This window comes from Lissotriton helveticus, chromosome 6 (assembly GCF_964261635.1).
Source record: "Lissotriton helveticus chromosome 6, aLisHel1.1, whole genome shotgun sequence".
NCBI lineage: Eukaryota > Metazoa > Chordata > Amphibia > Caudata > Salamandridae > Lissotriton > Lissotriton helveticus.
This window is the reverse complement of record NC_136067.1, coordinates 1,894,961,512-1,894,980,421: the sequence shown is the minus strand read 5'-3', so window position 1 is coordinate 1,894,980,421 and position 18,910 is coordinate 1,894,961,512. Positions and strand designations below refer to the sequence as shown.

The window sequence follows — 18,910 nt, the reverse complement described above, 5'->3', positions numbered from 1 at the left end:
GACATCCCCAAATTGAGTGCAATTTGCTGCTACACCATTAAGTTCTCAGATGCAATGTACCCTTAAACTATAAACACAGAAGTGTTTGTCAAGGCCTGCATGCACAAAAACAAACTTCCCTTTTGAGAATAAGTGGGGCCTCACAGATATTTGAGGACTGTCAAACCATGCAAATGGTTGGTAATCCATGTGTCACCACTCACCAGAGAATCAGCAACGTCGAGATAGTTTAAAAAGAAGAAGGTCCGACTTGGTGAAAAATAACTGAATTATAGTGAAAAGGGAAATGATGGCTAAACCAGTAGTCACGGATGTTCAAACTGATAATTTTATCTTTTACACGCTCTCGAGAGCCCTTAAATGCTCCACTCATGTGGCCTACACAAACCAATTCCAGTTGAGCAAATCTGTAGTGCTAATCTAATAGAGTCTACAAGAACGACAAGGTGGAAGTAACAGTAAAATGACAACTGACAATGTAAACAAGTCAACAATCGGCAGTTCTGGTCACACCTCTGATTAAAGCACCTGGCAACAAAAGTACAACTACTTTGTAAACAAAAGTATAAAATGTTTAATTACAGGATTAGAAGGTTCCCATTTTACCTGAAAAGCCACAAGATGCTAAATGAAGTAAAATCACAACAAAATGCCAATAACGGCATTATTCTCTAAGTGCGGACATTAGTCTAAGTATTCTATACTGGCTGCATCAAACCAGGTCTACTGCCTAACTGGTGCCAAATGACTAATGATCCATAATAGGCATAAAATAAACATGTTGGTGGGGAGGAAGAGGAGGACGTGGGGAAACACTAAGAGCATAAGCAGCCAAGGGTGGGTGTGAACAGAAGCAATAAAGGCAGAAGAGAATGTAGTAAGGTGCATAATCAAGGAGAAGCAACAAATCACAAGCAGAAAGGGGAGGGAAGGAAGCAAGCAGGAGCAATTGGGATGGTAGTAACAACAGGTCAAGAAAATATTGACCCACTATATATTGCTAAAGACTGGAATAATTGTAAGTAAAGATTAATGTCAGAACTGCAGAGGCTGACTAGGTAACTACTTTAAGAAAATCTTCTCAGACTAAAGTTTCCAATGAAGAAAGGGAAACATACGCTTAATGCAAGGCAGACATAATTTTTGGCAGCAGAACAATTGAAAAGACAACAAACTTTATATAAACGGACATGTAATATAGTGACAAATTACAATAGGTTACACCCCATTTGCTTAACTGATCTCAAAGAAAGGCTGGCCTGGCCAAGTAGGGGCTTTTAAAGCTACCTAGAAGTCCAATATGTCACCAAATCAATGCTTGTAGCACAGTCAACATGTAGGGGAATAGCGGCAAAAATAAATCTGTGTCCTGCCATGTTGTAAGTCTGCTTAAATAACAATCGAATATCTTTCTCCAAATGTATCCCAGTAACCATGCATAGATTGATGGAGGCCAGTGAGATAGTTGCCCAGTGCTGGGAGGGGAGGAGAGGTGAGCTTTAGGAAAGGCCTCTCCAACCCAGATCAGGATCTAGTCAACTAACACAATGGAAATATTGGTTTCCAAAAACACATTTCTTTGTACCAGTCATAAATTGTAGCCAAGCTTTCCTTTATGCAGACTGCAGACACTTATGGGCCAAGTTAGAAATATATAAAATTAAAACTGTAGAGTGAAAGGATACTTAACCTTCAAACAAATGCAATGCAGATTTTAAAAGTTTGAAACTGATCAGGGGTATAAATCAGGGCTGCATCCTAACCAGCCCTAAGTTACAGACAAATTATACCACTTCAAATGTATCAAGAGCTTATTGAATTGAAACTGAAATATTCTGCTCTCCAAGAAGGACTATCAGCATCTCTGCATCACAGATATTTTCCAACAACAATTGAGAATTATTTTAAGTCAAATAAGCTGAAGATCAATGAAAAGAAATCTAAATTATTGAAAGCGCACAAAAAGCATACACTTTCAAAATAACAAGGACTATAAATAGTGAATACTTCTGCACGTGTGAAATTAACAATAAAGGAGGTTTTGTTGCAAATCAGATGGATTGTTGCTTATGGGGCAGAATTATGGCAAAAAAAACAATTCATAACCAACAGGAAAAATGTGCAAAAGGAATATTCATTGCAACAAGATGTACACCAAATTTCATAATAGAAGTCGATGAGGCAATACTTCAACAACAGAAAGACTGTGGATAAGCCCAATTAATTGTGCCATCAAGAGAAATACGTAAAAAAAAATCAAACTTTGACCACAGCTGTTGGTTAACTTATTCAAGTCATCTTTTGCTTTCTACTAGGAAAAGAACTTGATGAGGATGGAAATTTCATTAGATGCAAGTGTAATCTGTCAAGCCCCATCTTGCATGTACACAGCGAACAGCGTTTTCAAGAAATGGAATAAGAGAGCAAAACAAATTCAATCAGCCTTGGAGAGCTTGAAACAGGTGTCACTGAAAGATTTCCAGCCTTGATTGAAGGGGCCTGACTTACCAATTAACTTTAAAATCACTGAAAGACAGGAGACTATTTACAGCTGGTAGGAAAAATAACCTTCCCTGTAGGAAACTAAGTTTTTGTTGCAGGACCCTCCGCCCCCCTTTCTGCCTGGTATCTGGTGCTATTTTGACTGAAGGTGTGCTAGGTTCCTGCTAACTAGGTCCCCAGCACCAGTATTCTTTCCCTAAACTGCATGATTGTTCAACAATTGGCAACCGCTTTAGGATCCCCATGTAAGTCCCTAGTAAGTGGTATCCCTAGTACCTAGGGCATTGGACCAAAGAGGGTCCCTAAAGGCTGCAGCACGCATTGTGCAACCCTAAGGAACCTCTAACTAAGCTCATGCAAACAGCCCTTGCAGCCTGCACGTCTTGGTGCAGAGAAAACTGAATAGTCAACATGGCACACATCCTTCTGTGTCATGCATGCCAGCACTGCATGTGGCATAGGTAAGACACCCCTACGGCAGGCCTTACAGCCCTAAGGCAGGGTGCACTATACCCATGTGAGGGAATATCTGCAAGAGTGGATATACCCCAGTGATATTGAAGTTCACCCTTAGATATTACCAGTGCACAGGGAAGCCATAACAAGTACATGGTCTGTGTCTTTTCCAGGGCTGCTGCACCAGATTGTCATCTTCCTCTGCGAGATCGGGGATTGGCACACCAACAACTCCCCAGTCATGCCACGAGTCCCGAGCCTCCTCTGGGGTGGTGAAATACCAGATTTTTCCATCTGTCACCACAGTTTCGTCTGGAACATCATGGAGTACTTCATTACATGCTCTCGCAGCGTTTTCTTGACGCATTCTCTGAACTTGGAGGGTAAAGTCTGGGACAAAAGCGGCATTATCACATCGGACAGGGGGCACACTGCGAGTGACTATAGAATGACATCTCGATCCCTGTAGTTAAAATGCATGCTATTATGCGGCGCGGAGGGGCACCCAGTCTTAATGGCGTGCCAAGAACTCTGTGGGCACAACATAGAAGTATTTTGAGAGGCCACGTGGTTGCAACTGTTTGAGTATTAAGTCTTCCACAAACAAATTAACCCCTGGTCCATCTGATCATTCGTGGACTCCTATTATGCGGATATTATTTCTCCTACAGCACTCCTCAGGATCTTCCAACTTGGCCTCTAGGACACTAATAGTAGCACAGCCGTAGGCTCTTTTGAACATGCACCTTTCCTGTGTAACCAGACTCATAATAGGGTTCTTACTCAAACAATGTCATCCTTACTGGCAATTACATTTAAGCCGTTCACAGGGCAGGAATGGAGCCTACACATCTACAGTTAAAAAACTGTTTGCACTAACAACTTCCCTTCATACACTTTTAGTCCCTAAGGAAAGTATGGCAGTTGCCTGCCGAATATGAAGAATAAGAAGCCTGAACAAACGATGCACTCACTTATATTTGGAGTTGTACTGGAAAATTGCTTTGGTATTTTTATTTGTGCATTTTGTTTTCTGGTTTTGTAGATTTGTATTATCACAAAATTTTTAAGGTTAAAGTGTTTCAATTAAAATAATTTAATAATTAAACCAATGCATTGGAAATAAAGCAACAGGTCACAAAGCAGGCCAAACGGAAGTCCTGAGAAGTTATGTGAGTGGAAGGGAGAGAGGAAATTTCAGTGTTAATACAGACCTGGAAAACCTTTAGGACCAGGGGAAGGGATTGAACAATAGAAATGTGCAGTCTACTTGCTACCCAGAATTACTCTTGCTTCCGAGCCAGCCCCCTCCCTCTATGACTCACAAACCTTTGATTGGCAGCTCCCTATAATCACAAGCAGTCTGTACTTCCCTCGACCTAAGAACGCAGAAGTCACTATCCATCTAGAACAGCAACATTATGATCCAAGCATCAGACACTAACATAAATATCTTCAATCTTCACTTTAACACTCTCCTGAAGTCCAAGACCTCCAGCCAAAACACATATCTTAATTTCCATCATACTAGCAACTCTCTCAAACTCTACCTATCTACCTCCTGACAATCCACTCACACTGCTACACTTCCCAAGAGACTACCCTCTCACGATATGAACCAATAAAACCGTGGCCAACCATAGCACTCATCTAATGAACACGCCAACATGTGTTGCATCACATGCCAAGGTGAGGCAGCAGAATCTCCACTCAATAAGAAACAACTTTTTAAACATCTGTAGCCTAGACCTTTATGCCCCCTAAAACAAAATTCATGTTAAAACATACCAACCCATATCCAGAAACATTGTCTAGATTACTCTCCAGGGTACTCCTCAAATCACAACCCACCATATGATAAACCCACATTGTATTACACTAGCCAGAGGAGGAACTGTAAAACCCATACCAACCAATTTTCAGAGACAGAACACTTGTTCATAAGAAAACACTGCTGAGACTGCATAAACCATCTGATCGCATGACATAGACCTACTCTTCACAGAAACCTGAAGTCATGACTCCACTGACTCTCTAATGGACGTATCAGTGCCTCCTGACAGAGATTATTCTGAGCAATTGATAAGGGGGCCCTGGAGGAGGCCTAGCAATTATACACAGGAATTTGATAAACCTAAACTGCATCAGAAAAGGGATCTACTTTACATTTGAATACCAGGGAGTGACTCACAATTGCCTCTCTCAATTACCACCAAGATACACATCATACCATGCTCTATGAGACAACCAGATCTTCACAGATCAAATGATGAACCTCGTCACTGATCAATCCATCTCATCCTCCAATATCTTTGGGGGGGGGACTTTCACACCCACTGTGTGGAACAGGCAGACAACATGGTAATTCCTTACTAAAAAACCATCAAATTTAAACAACTCTGCACAAGCCTAATCCATTTGAAATGCTTTACCCTGGAACTTCTCATTGCTAGCGAAGGTATTACCTGGAAACCCTGCCTTCGGTGGACTGGTCTGACCATTTCATTATTTTCAACCTTAACTCCGAAGGAGTTCCTCACAAACGTTAAGTCGCCAAACAGAAAGTGTGGTCCAGGGACACAAGACAAATCAACCCCAATGAGCGGTCGTCAAAAATCAAGTATAGCCGGGCCTAGTGTGTGGAATTCATATCGCCTGATGCCCAAGCAGGCATTGAAAAATCAAAAGAATGTTACCAGACCTGCAAGTCTAGTGACTTAGATAATCTAATGCTTTTGACCAATAAACAGGTTTCAAAGTATGTGATCCTCTGCAAATATTTTAATTCACTGAGCCACCATGTTCTTCATTGTCACATATGAGAGCACCTTCAAATATGCGAGTTAAGCATGTCTGCTGTACAAAAAAACTATTTTGTTTGATTCACTAGACTAAAATTTTGCTCCATATATAACTTCACTTCTTCCGAGAGGTGAATCTGCTGATCTTCGATTCTCTCTTGAATTGCTTCCTGAATGCTGTATTCCAAAAATAGCATGATTTTCTTTTCAACTAGGCCCCTCCCCCCCCAACACTCCATTACTATTGGCTAAGCTAGATCTCCCTCTAGCTCCACTTCTCCCCAATTTAATCTGCTCAACCTGACCCTGCTCCACTTCTCTAAGCTTTCTGAATCATGCATATAGCTCATTATAAGTGTTTGTCATAGCCATAATGTTAGACTATAATGCTGTTCTATATGGCTTCGTTTGTATAGTGTGTTATATTTGCAAGGCGCTCTGACCCTAGTACAGGATACAGAAAACAACAAAATAAATGACAGCTCCTATCCCACTGCTAATACCCTACAGTTTCCCCCAACTTTGAGATACTCCTCCTCCATGAAAGTAAATCAATTATCCTCATGCCATGCTTTCCCTCTCCCTGATGAAGGCATCCCCTGAAAAAGAGACAAGCCCCTCTCTTCCCCCACACCTCCATGCTAAGTCTACGGTCTACAGCGTGATATCACCACCCCCAAGACAAGTACCTCCTCTTCCCATTACAGCATTCAAGTTCTATGACAGAACCTCTATGGCAGCCTTAACCGTTTCCCAAAAAAGGACTCCATCTCCCTCTCCTATATGCATTGCAGACTCTCCTTTCCCGCAGGTAATCCCTATGTATAATCACTTTCCAAATCCTGACCCCTCACTTCCTTTATTAGCAGCGTCTCCTAGGTAGCAAGCAAACCCCAAACAAGTGCCCCGCCCCTGGGGCTCAGGGTCATCTCCACCGCTCTGCAAAGGATACGAAGTACACGGAGAGGAAGATGAGTGCGCAGCAATCAACGAGCGAGAAGATGAAGAGCGCGGCCTCCATCCTGCGGCCCCAGCACTGTCCGCCGCACACGTGACACCGGCACTGGCAGCGTCCACACCCAGGCCCCGCGCCATGAACACAGAGAGGGGACTAGGAGGAGTGCGCATGGAAAGAGAAAGTGGACTGCAGGGGTGGTACGCATGGAAAAAGGACTGTGGATAAACTACTGGGAGTGAAGGAGACAGGGGAAACAAGAGCTGTATAAAAGGAAAGAAAAATAGGGCTCCAGTAGCCCTCACACAGACAATACAGGCAGCGAGAGTAGCGCACCACGCAGAGAAGACGAGCATCAACAACAGCGTTTCTTTAATAAACAACGAGGCAACTGTTACTTCGGCTTCACTACGACATAAAATGAATCCTGCTTCAAGATGGCCGCCCCGCGGGTTAAGAGTTTCCGATCGGTTCCGGTGACGACATAAAATGAATCCTGCTTCAAGATGGCAGCCCCGCGGGTTAAGAGTTTCCGATCGGTTCCGGTGACATCGAGTCTCTCTTCTATGTCTACGGCTATAGGAGCCATGGGCACTGAAACACACACACAAGCTCATGCTGCTCTTGTGTATTTTGAGTGAATACTGCAGCTTGGTGGGAGACACCACCGCCCAGGAGCAGCACGTATGGCACCCTTCATAGATAACCGGTTGAAACAGCGCATCAAACAGGTACTGGAAGAATAGCTGAGCCTTTCTCTACTTTACAAACACATGGTCTTTGACTAAGTAGTCCTTATATTGTAATTTTATTTATATAGCACTTACTACCTCTGAAGAGGCGTCCAAGCGCTTTACGGGGACTAGCACTTGTTAACAGCTCGCTACTCCAGTACCCTGAAAGGGTTAGTGCCGAATTAGCATAGGGAAATATGCAATTAATTTGAGTGGTGGCCATGTGAGTATTTTTTGGGGGGATTGAAAAAGGATAGTGGTGGAATAGAAGAGGGACGGGTTTGCATTTATATAGTGCTTAGTACCCCTGATGAGGCGTCAAAACGCTTTTCGGCGAGTAGCATGCTACCATGGAACCCAAATAGGATTAGTGGTGAATTAGTATATGGAAAATATTAAATTAATTTGAGTGGTGGACATGTGAGTCTGTTAGTTGGATTGAAAAGAACGGATAGTGGAGGGATAGACGAGATAAAGGTCTAGGAAGTGTATTTTTGGGGGTCATAGCAGCAGGAGGAGGTTTGGGATGAGTAATGGAGAAATTAAGGAGGGAAGAGTCGCTAGAAATGAATTAGGGAAAAAGTTGAGGTAATGGATGAATGTAGGAAAGATACACGAGGTAAGGGTTTAGAAAAGCTTGTTTAGGAGGTCTGAGCAGTAAAAGAGGTTTAAGATGATGCAAGGAGGGGTAGAAGAGGAGTCTAGAAAGGGTTATTTTGGAGATCATAGTAGTAGAAGGTTTTTTTTGGGATGAGTCGGAGCGTGGAGGTAGAGGATATATTGAGAGAGATATAGGGTGCGAAATAGGGTAGTGCTTTGTAGAGAGTTGTGGAATGAGATTTGGGACGAGTCAGAGAGTGGAGGTAGAGGATATATTGAGAGGTATAGGGTGAGACACAGGGTAATGCATTGGAGATACTGAATTAGGAGTAAAGTATTAAATATAAAGGTACATAAGTACATGGAAGGTATATATTTATAAGGAATATCTAGATTTAAGTTGTATTTAATAAACTCAGACTTTCATGTGTCGCTGTACTTTAAGCTAATGTATTGATTGATTGATTGATTGATAAACAGTTGCTTATTTATGCAGTGGCCTATCAGGCCTCGAAAAATTATAAAAATGTTACCAGACCTGCAGGTATAGTGACTTAAATAATCTACTCGACCTATTTGTAATGCTCTTGACCCATAAACTGGTTTCAAATGATGTGATCGTGGGCAAATAATTTAATTCATTGAGCCACCATTGTCTTCATTATCACATATGAGGGCACCTTCAAATGTGCGAGTTCAGCATGTCTGCTGTATAAAACACTCTTTTGTTTGATTTATTAGACTAAACTTTCTTTCCATATATAATACAAATCTAGCCACATATTGGATACACATGACCTCTGACTTGCCTCTTAGTTCATTAACCACATTTTCCTCTGGGCAGGGATGTTTCTCAAATCCTGTTTAAAAACTATCTCTTTTAATAAATACATAACTAAAGCATAAAGTGGTAGCACACTGTTATTTATAATCGACAGATTTTACATTGAAATGGCCACAAACCTTCCCACTGACATGCAGCTTAACTGATAAAACTATATAGTGTACAAACAATAATGTTTAGAAATAGAGTTTCTGTAAATATGTATCATATGCACATCATCAAGTAAAGTGTTATAGTTTTTTTACTCCTATCTAACTCTTTATTTGCATCACACTTCTTAATTTCAAAAGAATGTGCTTTGTGATTCTTGATATATTTGTAATACTAATTTACAGGCTATTTATTTAAATGCTGTGTTAGAGAAAAATAACTGACATTTTCAGACAGCTCACTTGATAAAAACCTCTAACTCAAGTAAGAGAGCGAAAAATAAACCTAATTTTCCAAGCAGCAATTAGTTAAAAGACAAACCGACATTTGACCTCTTTCCTTGTACAGACCGCAAATGTGTCAAGATAAAAACAAGATTTAATGACATCTTTGTTGCTCATTCACTTTCTGAATGAGCAGAACACCTGTTCCTTTCCAGCCTAAGTTTACTCACCAGATGGGAGTAGTAGGTGCTAAAAATAGCTCAACCTGATCAAATTTCACTTGCAATTGCGAGTGGGCGAGTAGATTTTTCAAGACCTGCCTATATACATGTTAAACATAGAATAATATAACCATTAATAATATGTAAATTTGTTAAGCAGACCTAATGAATATATATTTGTAAGAAGAATTATTATACACATTTATACAAAGTAATAGACCTATCTAGATAATTATTTACACAGTGATTTGCTGTACATTTATGTTTGAGTATGGTGGTTATGTGAGGAATAGCCAACACTTGAATAGTCTTCTCTAAATAAGATAGTTATCCGTGGATCTTATTTTTGGGGATAAAGAGTTCCATAGTTTGGCTGCTTGAACAGAGAAAGATGTGCCACCTATGGTTTTTTTCTTAAATGGGGGGGGATTTTGAGGCAAGGCGCCAATCTAGAGTGGAGGATCCTTTTTTTTTTTTTAACATGTTTTTATTTATTGAGGGTGCAAACCTTCCGGTTTCAGAAAAGCAGTACAGAAACAGCAATCTCTCACTTCAGATCAATCGTAAAAATAACAATAAATGTACTACAAACATTTTTGCCATGTAGCTAAGATTGGAACGGAAAATGTCCACGAAGGAACAAAAACCACTTAAACTAGGAGCACATACTAATCGTAAAGTGGAGGTTACTTTGTTGAATGTATTTGGTAATTTTGTTCCTGATGAAGAGCGGTCCAGTTCCATGTATCGATTTGTGGGTGATAGAAAGCAGCTTGAATGTCGATCTTCTGGCAACCGGTAACCAATGTAGGGCCTTCAAGGCTGGGGAAATATGGGCTTGTGGCTTTATAGGTAAGAGTAGTGTGGCAGCAGAGTTCTGTATCCGTTGTAGTATTTTCATAGTTGTTAAAGATGATTAGTGGTAGAGGCTATTGGCTTAATCGAGTTTAGACAGAGCAAGAGAGCTAGTAGCCTGGATTTTGTGGGGAAAAATCCAGGTGGGGTAAGATGTGTTGCATAGTTTTTATAGTAATGAAGCTGGATCTTGATAGTTTGTCCACTTGGTCATTCATTGATAGCTTGGAGTCCATGGTAATTCTGAGGTTTCTCACTTTCTTAAATACTTTAGGCCGTGTTCCCAGATCATTAGGCCAGGCGGCGAGGGGGTAATAATTATTCCAATCGCCACATGTTAGTATTTCAGCTTTGGAAGCATTCAGTTTGAAATAGATGTCTCCATGCCATCCAATGATCAATGACTCTGAGGCAACTGAACATTTATGATTTTCCCATGTCTCTGGAGCTTTTCAGTTTGAGGAGTATTCGTGTGTCGTCTGCATATTTATTGCATTTGAGGTGAAATTCATTGATCAGTGCCCGTAATGACTTTATGTAGATGCTGAAAAGTATGGGTGAGATGATAGAGCCTTGAGGGAGCCCTGCATTTGTGAAGTATGGTTTGGACGAGAAAGGGGGTGTATGGATGACATTTGTTCTGTTTTGAAGGTAGGATGTGATCCAGGCGAGAGCAGTCCCCTCTATGCCGGCTTCGCAGAGTCTTTGTATTAGTGTGTCATGGTCAACTGTGTCAAAGGCAGCTGACATGTTCAAGAGAAGTAGTGCAGCAACCCTGTTCCAATCAGCTGTGTTCTCAAGGTTATCCCAGATGGCAATGAGGGCAGATTCTGTGCCTCTTCATGGACGGAATCCTGTTTGGAAGTCTGAAAGTATGGAATTATCTTTAATGAATTGTGACATCTGGGCACATGCTGCTCTTTCTATTATTTTGCCCAGGAAAGGTCCATTTGTAAATGGTCTGTAGTTGGGGTTAAGTGGGTCCAGGTTTGTTTTCTTTAATTATGAATTACTTTTTTAGGTCTTCTGGAAATATTCCCATAGTTAAGCAATTGTTGAGTCTTCTTCTTACTGGTGTGGCAACAGAGGTAGATAGAAGAATTTTCTTGAAGGTTTGTCTTGGACATGGGCCAGAAAGGCTACCAGCAGGCCTGCTTGCTTTGACCATGTCCATGAATTCATTGTGTGATATTTGTTGGCAGGAATGCAGAGGCTGGGCTAGCCTACTCTTGGAGGGTTGTTTTTTTGTTTTGGAAAAGGTTCAGTTCTGGTGGTTTTTCTTTGTTTTGAATATGAGTCCAACATGCCTGCTTTGGTTGTGTATAGACTTGCTGGTTTGTCTGTGAATTCTTGAGTAATGGGATGAGCTCCTACTATGCAAATTGGTTTACGAAATTCGGTGAGAATTTCATAGAATTATTTATTTGCACATTTAGCATTTTGAATTCTGTCTAAGTAGTATCTTTTCTTAGCTTTTTTGATTACTGACTTGTATAATCTGTTAAATGTCTGTAGGTGAAGTTTGTTTTGATTGGTGTTTGTTTTGAGCCAGGTGCGTTGCAGATTTCTGATTTACTGGTATATCTCTTTTAGTTCCGTATTTCTCCAAGGTGTCTGTTTTGTTTCGTTCTGTTGTGTTGTTCTTAGGGGTATTAGGGTATCAAAAGCTTCCTGTAGCACTCTGTATTGGATGTTTGTTGTGTTTCTAAGTTGAGTTTGTTCCACGGTCAAATCCAGAAATAGTTACCCTTCAAAGGATTACTCCAGTCACATGGCCAGACCACCATATATGAGGATAGCAATAGTGTCGTAGTTCTGTATTATATTCCTCGTCCAGCAGGCAAAGAAGGCATTTTGATGGGTCTTGGTGTGTAGGTGGTGAAGATGGAGGTTGAGAGGGAGTTAGTGAGCTGTGCTGTTTTTTGTAGAGTAGTCTTGTGCAGTAGACATAGAGATGCGAAGTTGTGAAGAGTGGCATGTTGTTTGTTTTGTTTGCGACTGTTTAAGGTGTATGAGTTGGGTGGTGTTACAGCATGTTGTAAGGTTCTAAATTGTCTTATGGATGAGAGGTGGTTAAAAGAGAGTTGTTGTGTTGCTATATATTTATGTTAGGTGTGGGGGACAAGAGAAAGCCTGGCAGTAGAGTTGGTTTAGGGTGTGTAATATTTGTGTGGTCAGGGGGTGGGAGTGGGGAATGTTTCTGGTTTGTGATGGAAAGTATAATGAGGTATTGTGTGTGTCTGAGATTTTGTTGTGCTGGTGTGTGTGTTATGTTTTGGTTTTGAGGAGTAGTGAGATGAGATGATGATGTATTTGTTTTCTGTGAAGTATTTGTATGTGAAGGATTGTTGGCGAGCGGAAACTGCAAGGTGAAGGGGTGGTGCTGTGTTTTGGAAACGAGTTTATATGGTGTGTGAGAGGGGATGAACAAGAGTAAGTAGTGTTTGTATTAGATTTGATTGCGGAATGATGTAATATGTGTGGTGGAGCGGAGTGTAAGGATTGCATGGTTGTGATTTTTTGATAAAAAAAGGAGGAGGGTGTTGGTAGATGAAAAGATGGAAGGCTTAGTATAGGTTTGGTGGTGACAGAAAGGGGTCTGTTCGAAGTTGTTAGAGGGTACAGCTGGTATGGTTTGTATGAGCAGGGGGTGTGTATCTGGATGGGGTGTAGTTGCATTTGGTTTGTGTTTGGGTTGTGTTGGGTTTAGTGGATTGAGTAGTGGCATAGGATAGAGTGGTGTTTTGTGTGTGAGTGAAGGTGCCATTGTGTGGTATTTGGGGTAGAAGGGTATATAGATGTGGTTTGGGAGATGTGGAGACATTGAGATGTGTCTAGGGCAGTGGTCTTCAAACTTTTTAACGCCCCCCCCCCCCCCCCCCCCAGTGAAAAAATATAATTGATCAGGCCCCCCTGGCTTGGATTTTTCACAATAAGTCCATTAAATTGGCACTGTTTAAATATATCTCAATTTATTTAAACAGGAGACATATTTAAGCATTCCAGTTAAATCCTCTTAGTGTTTTAAAAATGCAACCAAATACATGATTGCCAAACATACTATTGTGGTCAGGCAGGCCTTACTACGTGTAAAAATACGTACAGTGTGATTAATAAAAATGGGGGTGGGGGTGTAGAAGAATATTTGGAGTCCCTTCCCTTCTGACACCTTCTCCCAGTCTGATATAAATGACAAAAGCTGTTAGTGATGGCACATTACAGAGAGGCTACAGCTGCTCGTTTTCTTCCATGCTTAAAACAAAGCACTGCTGTGTGCATAATGCTTCTTTTGGGCACAGCCTGGCGCCCCCCCTGGGATCACTCAAGGCCCCCCAAGGGGGGCCCGCCCACCAGTTTGAAGACCTCTGGTCTAGGGTTTGTTTGTAATAAATGTGTGAAGGTCATTTGCTGTGAGTGTGTTAATATGTCTGTTGATGGATTACGGGGGAAGCTAGTGAATGGAAAAAAGGGCAGTTTTTCTGGCCCTGGGCCCAATCAGTCCCAAACAACCCTTGTCCTCTCTGCCCTTTGCTTCGATGCCTGGGCTGAGGCGCCTTGAACCCTGACCTTAAATAACCCTAGAGATCAGGTGACCCCTTCAGCCAATGGAAACCCTATCCCTAACCAAACAACACTATCCCTCAACCCTAGGACCAATAAGAGACCAGGCCCTTGCAGCCAATCACAACCCTGGCCCTAGTAGCCCATCAGACACCAAACCCTAAATCCCAAGTCCAGTCTGTGTCAGCGCTCTGCTTGGCTTATTGGAGCAGTTTTTTGTGAGGAGGTGCATATTAAGATCTCCTGAAATAATTGGCATCGTGGCTGGGTGTTTTTTTTTTGGTCATGGCACAACACTTTACCTACTTCCCATAGTGTAGTAAATTGAGATGTCTTGACAGAGTTTTTTGGACTTAGATAATCGTCTATGCATATTATAGGTTTTTTAAGGTCTAATTTGATGCCCAAAGTCATGGTAATTGGAAATCAATTTCATAGTGATTGACATCCAAGCTCAAAGATACATAGATAGATACGCCGCCACTTGGGCGACCGAAGCCTGATGCAAAGTTCAAATACTCATGATAACCAATTAGGGGTTCCTTTTCCGTATTCCATGTTTCTTGGAACATTAAAACATCAAAATCCTCTATAAGGGTTTTCAGACCGTTGGTGTTCCACGAGCAAATATTAGCAAGTTTTTGTGTCCATATTTGAACCCTTTAAGCATCATTCGGGAGTTTCAGCTCTCCCTTTTGTCAGTGTTTTAGGAAGCCAGCTCAAGTCATCACTGAGGGCTATATTTTTCTTAAGCTCCTCACACACTTGAGTGCCCGGGTTGCAACTTGTAACTTTGATCCCAGATGACAAATTTAGATTAGATAGTGGCTGTTGGACCTGGCCCTTTTGGCAGGTTCACCCCGAAACTTTTTGCTTTTTCCTAGCCTGTTTCTGGAACCTAGTGTTGATGGTTTTAGGCCTTTGCGCACTTTTTCACTGTGGTACAGTGTAAAGTGCGTGAGCTCTCTGTGTATGTGTGGTGAGTGACCTGCCCTCCCATAGGAATGAATAGGGAATATGTGTGCCCATGGTAGTTCCTGATGTGTGGGGAGTGCAGGGTCGAGTTTGATATGTGCGAACTCGTGAGATTGAATGCTGCGTAATGGTGTATGCGGCATGGTTGTGTCTAGTCTAGAAGTGCCACTTTTAGAAGTTGGCATATTTGTGTAGTGAGTCTGCTGGCGTGTGATTGGCTGGTGAGCCTGGCCCAGGAGTGCCTGGGCCTGCTTGTGGATTGACTGTCTGGTTTGAGGATGACAGGGGCTGGGGAGCCCCAGGAGGTTGTCTGAGTCAGCCCGTGGATGAAAGGCAGCATCTGCTGCCAGGGAAGTGGGAGGAGATAGCACCTGATAGTGAAGGGCTGTGCCTGCCTGCCACAATGCTGGCTCCACCTCCCCGCTGGGCGACTGTCACCTCTGTCCCTGATACTGACAGGACTTCCCTATAACCAGTTCTAGCTGGTTCTCACACTGCCTGCACAAAGACTTCAAAGACTTTTCTCTGTATAAGAAGGGGCTGTGTCCCCTTCCAAAAGGTTCTTGTTTCTGACTTGAATCTGCCAGGGGCGTGCTGCTGCTTGGGCCCAGGGGAATCCCTGGGCCCTGCCCAGCCCCTGGATACTTGATGGACCTGGATGCCTGGAGGATCTCTGGTTTCCTGGGGTCCCCTTTGCTTCACTTTGCCTCCAGGACCTTTGCTTTGGAGATCCAGGACATTTTTCTTTGAACCCTGTGCATTTGCGTGGGACTGCCGGGACCCTCCTTGCTGGTGGGGTCCTTTCTGAGTGGCCTGGCGCTGTCTGAGCCCCCAGCGCTTTGAGAGCGCTTTAATTTACTTACTGGGCAGAGCGCTGTCGTTTTCCCTTGGAGGGAAGCGCTCCTGCCCCCCTTGATGCTGATTTGCATATTTTTGGGGATGGGTGCCACCCCGTTTATTTAATTATTTAGCGAGTGCCCACCTCGCTTCTACGTTTATTTTGCGATTCGAGGGTGCCCACCCCTCGTTATGCCCCCCGTGAAGTGATCCCCGCCGCGATCGCGGCAAAACCGGAAGTCAGGCAGGCCCGGCCGGGACAGGGGCGGGGCCTGCCAGGAGGCGGAAGTGGTGCCACGAGAGAGAGAGGAGGTCGGGAGCCCACCCCGCCTCCTCGAGCCCAGGGAAGCCATGTGTTGTCCTTCTGGTCTCCTGTGAGGAGAGGGAGACCGGAGATGCCCGCCGCCGCGAGAGAAAGAAAGGAAGCGGCCTGTCGGGTCCCCCGGGGCTCCCGAGTGTAGGGAGAGCCCCGGGGGTATTGCGGGAAGGCGAGAAGGCCGGAGCGGCCGCCGAAGGCAGCGCGGGGCTGCCAGGATGAAGAGGAAGCGTTGCCTGTTGCGGGGCTCCCGTGTGCCGAGGGAGCCCCGGGAAGAGAAGGAAGCCGAGCGGCGCGGGGAGAGCCCCGCAGAGGAAGCCTGCGAGCCGGTGAGTGGTGCCGGTACTGTTTGGGGCAGCAGGGAGCGTTGGGGCACATTGCCGGTGCCCGCTTCCTCCTGCGAAGTGCTCCCTGCGATGTGTTTTTAGAGCCCTGTAGGCTCTCGCGATAGCCAGTGTCCTGCCCTCTGTGTGGGGGGGGGCATAGTGGGTGTAAGAAGGGCGGCCCCGGTTGACAGTGGGTCGCCCCAACGTTGAGTAGAGTCCATGAGCGCTCCGAGGGGCATGAGTGTTTGGGGAGCCTCAGAGGGCTCCAAGGCGCCTAATTGTTTCAGGGGCCAGAGTGCTCCTAGGGTGCATAGTTGTTTTCAGAGCCTGAGGGCTCCATGGAACATATTTTATTTCAGAGCCTGTGTGGCTCCAACGGTTGGGGCACGTGACACGCCCAGAGCCTGTGTGGCTCCAGCAGTGGGCGCCGTTGGCGCCTAAGGGTCAGTGAGGGCCCTGTCGCAGTTTTCTGATGATTCCCAGCTACCCAGCAATTAGTGGGCAGCTGCACCGTTTAGGCACTTGGGATTGTCCACAGGTGCCCAGCAAGTAGTGGGCACCTGCACCGTGTAGGCCCCTGACTTTGGGACACAGGCGTCCTAGCCCCAGCAAGGCCAGTTGGCCTAGGGACTGCCACAAGTGGTGGCTTATGTGATTTTCTGCGCATTGTGATTTCTATGTTTTTGATAGTTATTGCTAAGGTGATGTTTGCGTAATGTGGTTACCTGCTATGCTTAGGATGGTAATTGCCTACTGTGTGTTTTTGCGCTATTGAGTTGTGTTGGGGCACCTCTGAATGTTTTTATGCATCATGTGTCTCCTAGCGCTGCACCTCTGAATGTGTTTGTGATGCATCATGTGCTTTGTTCTTAACACCGCTGAATGTGTAGGTTTATGCATCATGTGTTTCCCTTTACTACTCCTCTGAATGTATATTTATGCATCATGGGTAATGTGTTCTTTCCTAGACCACTAAACGCTGTGTGATACTTAGGTGGTTGTCCGTACACCTCTGAATGTTTTTAGGCATCATGTGTTTTCCTTTACTATTCCTCTGAATGTGTTTCATGCATCATGGGTAATGTGTTCTTGTTTATACCCCAACTGTATTTTATTCTTAGGTGGTTGTTCTTTCTAATACAGGTGGTCCTAGTGAGGTCCTGGTCCCATGCGTGACATTCTCCTAAGGTGTTTAGGGTTGCGTAGGTGGTACTTACCTGTTCCCAGTAGATACTGGTTGTGATTTATAACTGTTACTTTGTGATACAGTGATTTTATATTCTTTTATTCTACTTTCTTACAGTATTTTTAAAGATTCTGACAGTGGCCCATGTGGCCCTGTTTTGTAAATAATCCCTTATGAATATTGCCCGTGCCAGTTGGCACAATGTACATGTGTGATTTCTATCTGATGTGATTTTGACGATACAGAAGTTATTTTCATATAACCTTGTGTGGAGTTCCTTTTGTGGTGTGCCTTGGATGTTGTTGCTGTTGTGTGCTGGCACAAATGCTTTACACATTGCCTCCGAGTTTAGCCTTACTGCTCGTGCCAAGCTACCAAGGGGGTGAGCAGGGGTTATCTTGGCGTGTGACTCCCTTGCCCTGACTAGAATGGTGGTTTCTGCCTGGCTTTGGCGTCAGCCTTAGCCTACCAGAAATAGCCAGTTCTAACAGTGGCCTTGAAGCTCCTTTTTAATACCCTGGAATGACCTCTTGATCTCGTACTTTTAGCGGAATCTAATGAAACTGGGCTAATGATTGGTAACTTTGGGATCAGTAAAGTTGGATATTGATTTTCACTGATTTTCCAACTTTTGATACCCCATTTCTCAAATTGTGAGCTGTATGCTAAAATTTTATTAACAATCTCATCTCGGTTCCAAGATGTAAAAGTTATCTCTTTAATGGGATTATTGGAATCTTGTTTCAAATCAACCAAATCTAGGTCTTCCGATGTGAAATCTTTAAGCTCTGGGATTGCGTTCAACAGTTTCACAATATTACCACGGTTCAAAATATCATGGGGGCCCCTCGAAGTATACCATGGGGAGAATACTAATTTCATAGTTTCACCTGTATATTTGTTATTCACTAACTTTTCTTCTTTTACGTAACCAGCGATATCAGGTGACAGCTGCATGCCTTGAGTGTCCCCTTCACCTGGCACAGTGTCTTCCACATCTAGTTGTTCAAAAGATGCTGCAAGCTTGATATTAATTGAAGTATTTGTTAAAATATTTTCCGAAAAAGCAACATTGTTAACACACTTCCGTCTGACCACATTTTGCACCTCACACTGCCGATCAATTCCTCTTTGGGCCTGGTCTTGTCCACTCACTTGAGAATTGGATAATACAATTGGTGTTGACCTTGTTGGATCATGGACCACTTCGGCGAAGGGCGTGTTTCGGCTGAACCAGTTGGACCAGCCATAGTTTCACTCCGACGTGATTCCAAGGATCTAAAGATTGGATAGGTTTCTTTTGTGGTAAGATCGGCATGTCAGCCAGCGTTTGTTGATTTCTTTAATTTCTTTATTTTGTTGTGAGC

The 18,910-nt window shown here is 43.4% G+C and overlaps 2 protein-coding genes across 2 annotated transcripts in view; one reads left to right on the top strand and one right to left on the bottom strand.

Moving 5' to 3' along the window:
- CNIH4 (cornichon family member 4) overlaps window positions 1-6,864 on the bottom strand; it is a 47,385-nt gene extending 40,521 nt beyond the window's left edge. The window contains exon 1 of the mRNA XM_078649850.1: window positions 6,712-6,864. Coding sequence (XP_078505976.1) covers window positions 6,712-6,780 — 69 coding nt within the window. The 5' untranslated portion in view covers window positions 6,781-6,864. The remainder of the gene's footprint in view (window positions 1-6,711) is intronic.
- Window positions 6,865-7,267: 403 nt separating this feature from the next.
- The window catches only part of NVL (nuclear VCP like), a 502,294-nt gene continuing 490,651 nt past the window's right edge, over window positions 7,268-18,910 (top strand). Inside the window, exon 1 of the mRNA XM_078649847.1 lies at window positions 7,268-7,445. Within this exon, the coding sequence (XP_078505973.1) occupies window positions 7,401-7,445 (45 nt within the window). The 5' untranslated portion in view covers window positions 7,268-7,400. The remainder of the gene's footprint in view (window positions 7,446-18,910) is intronic.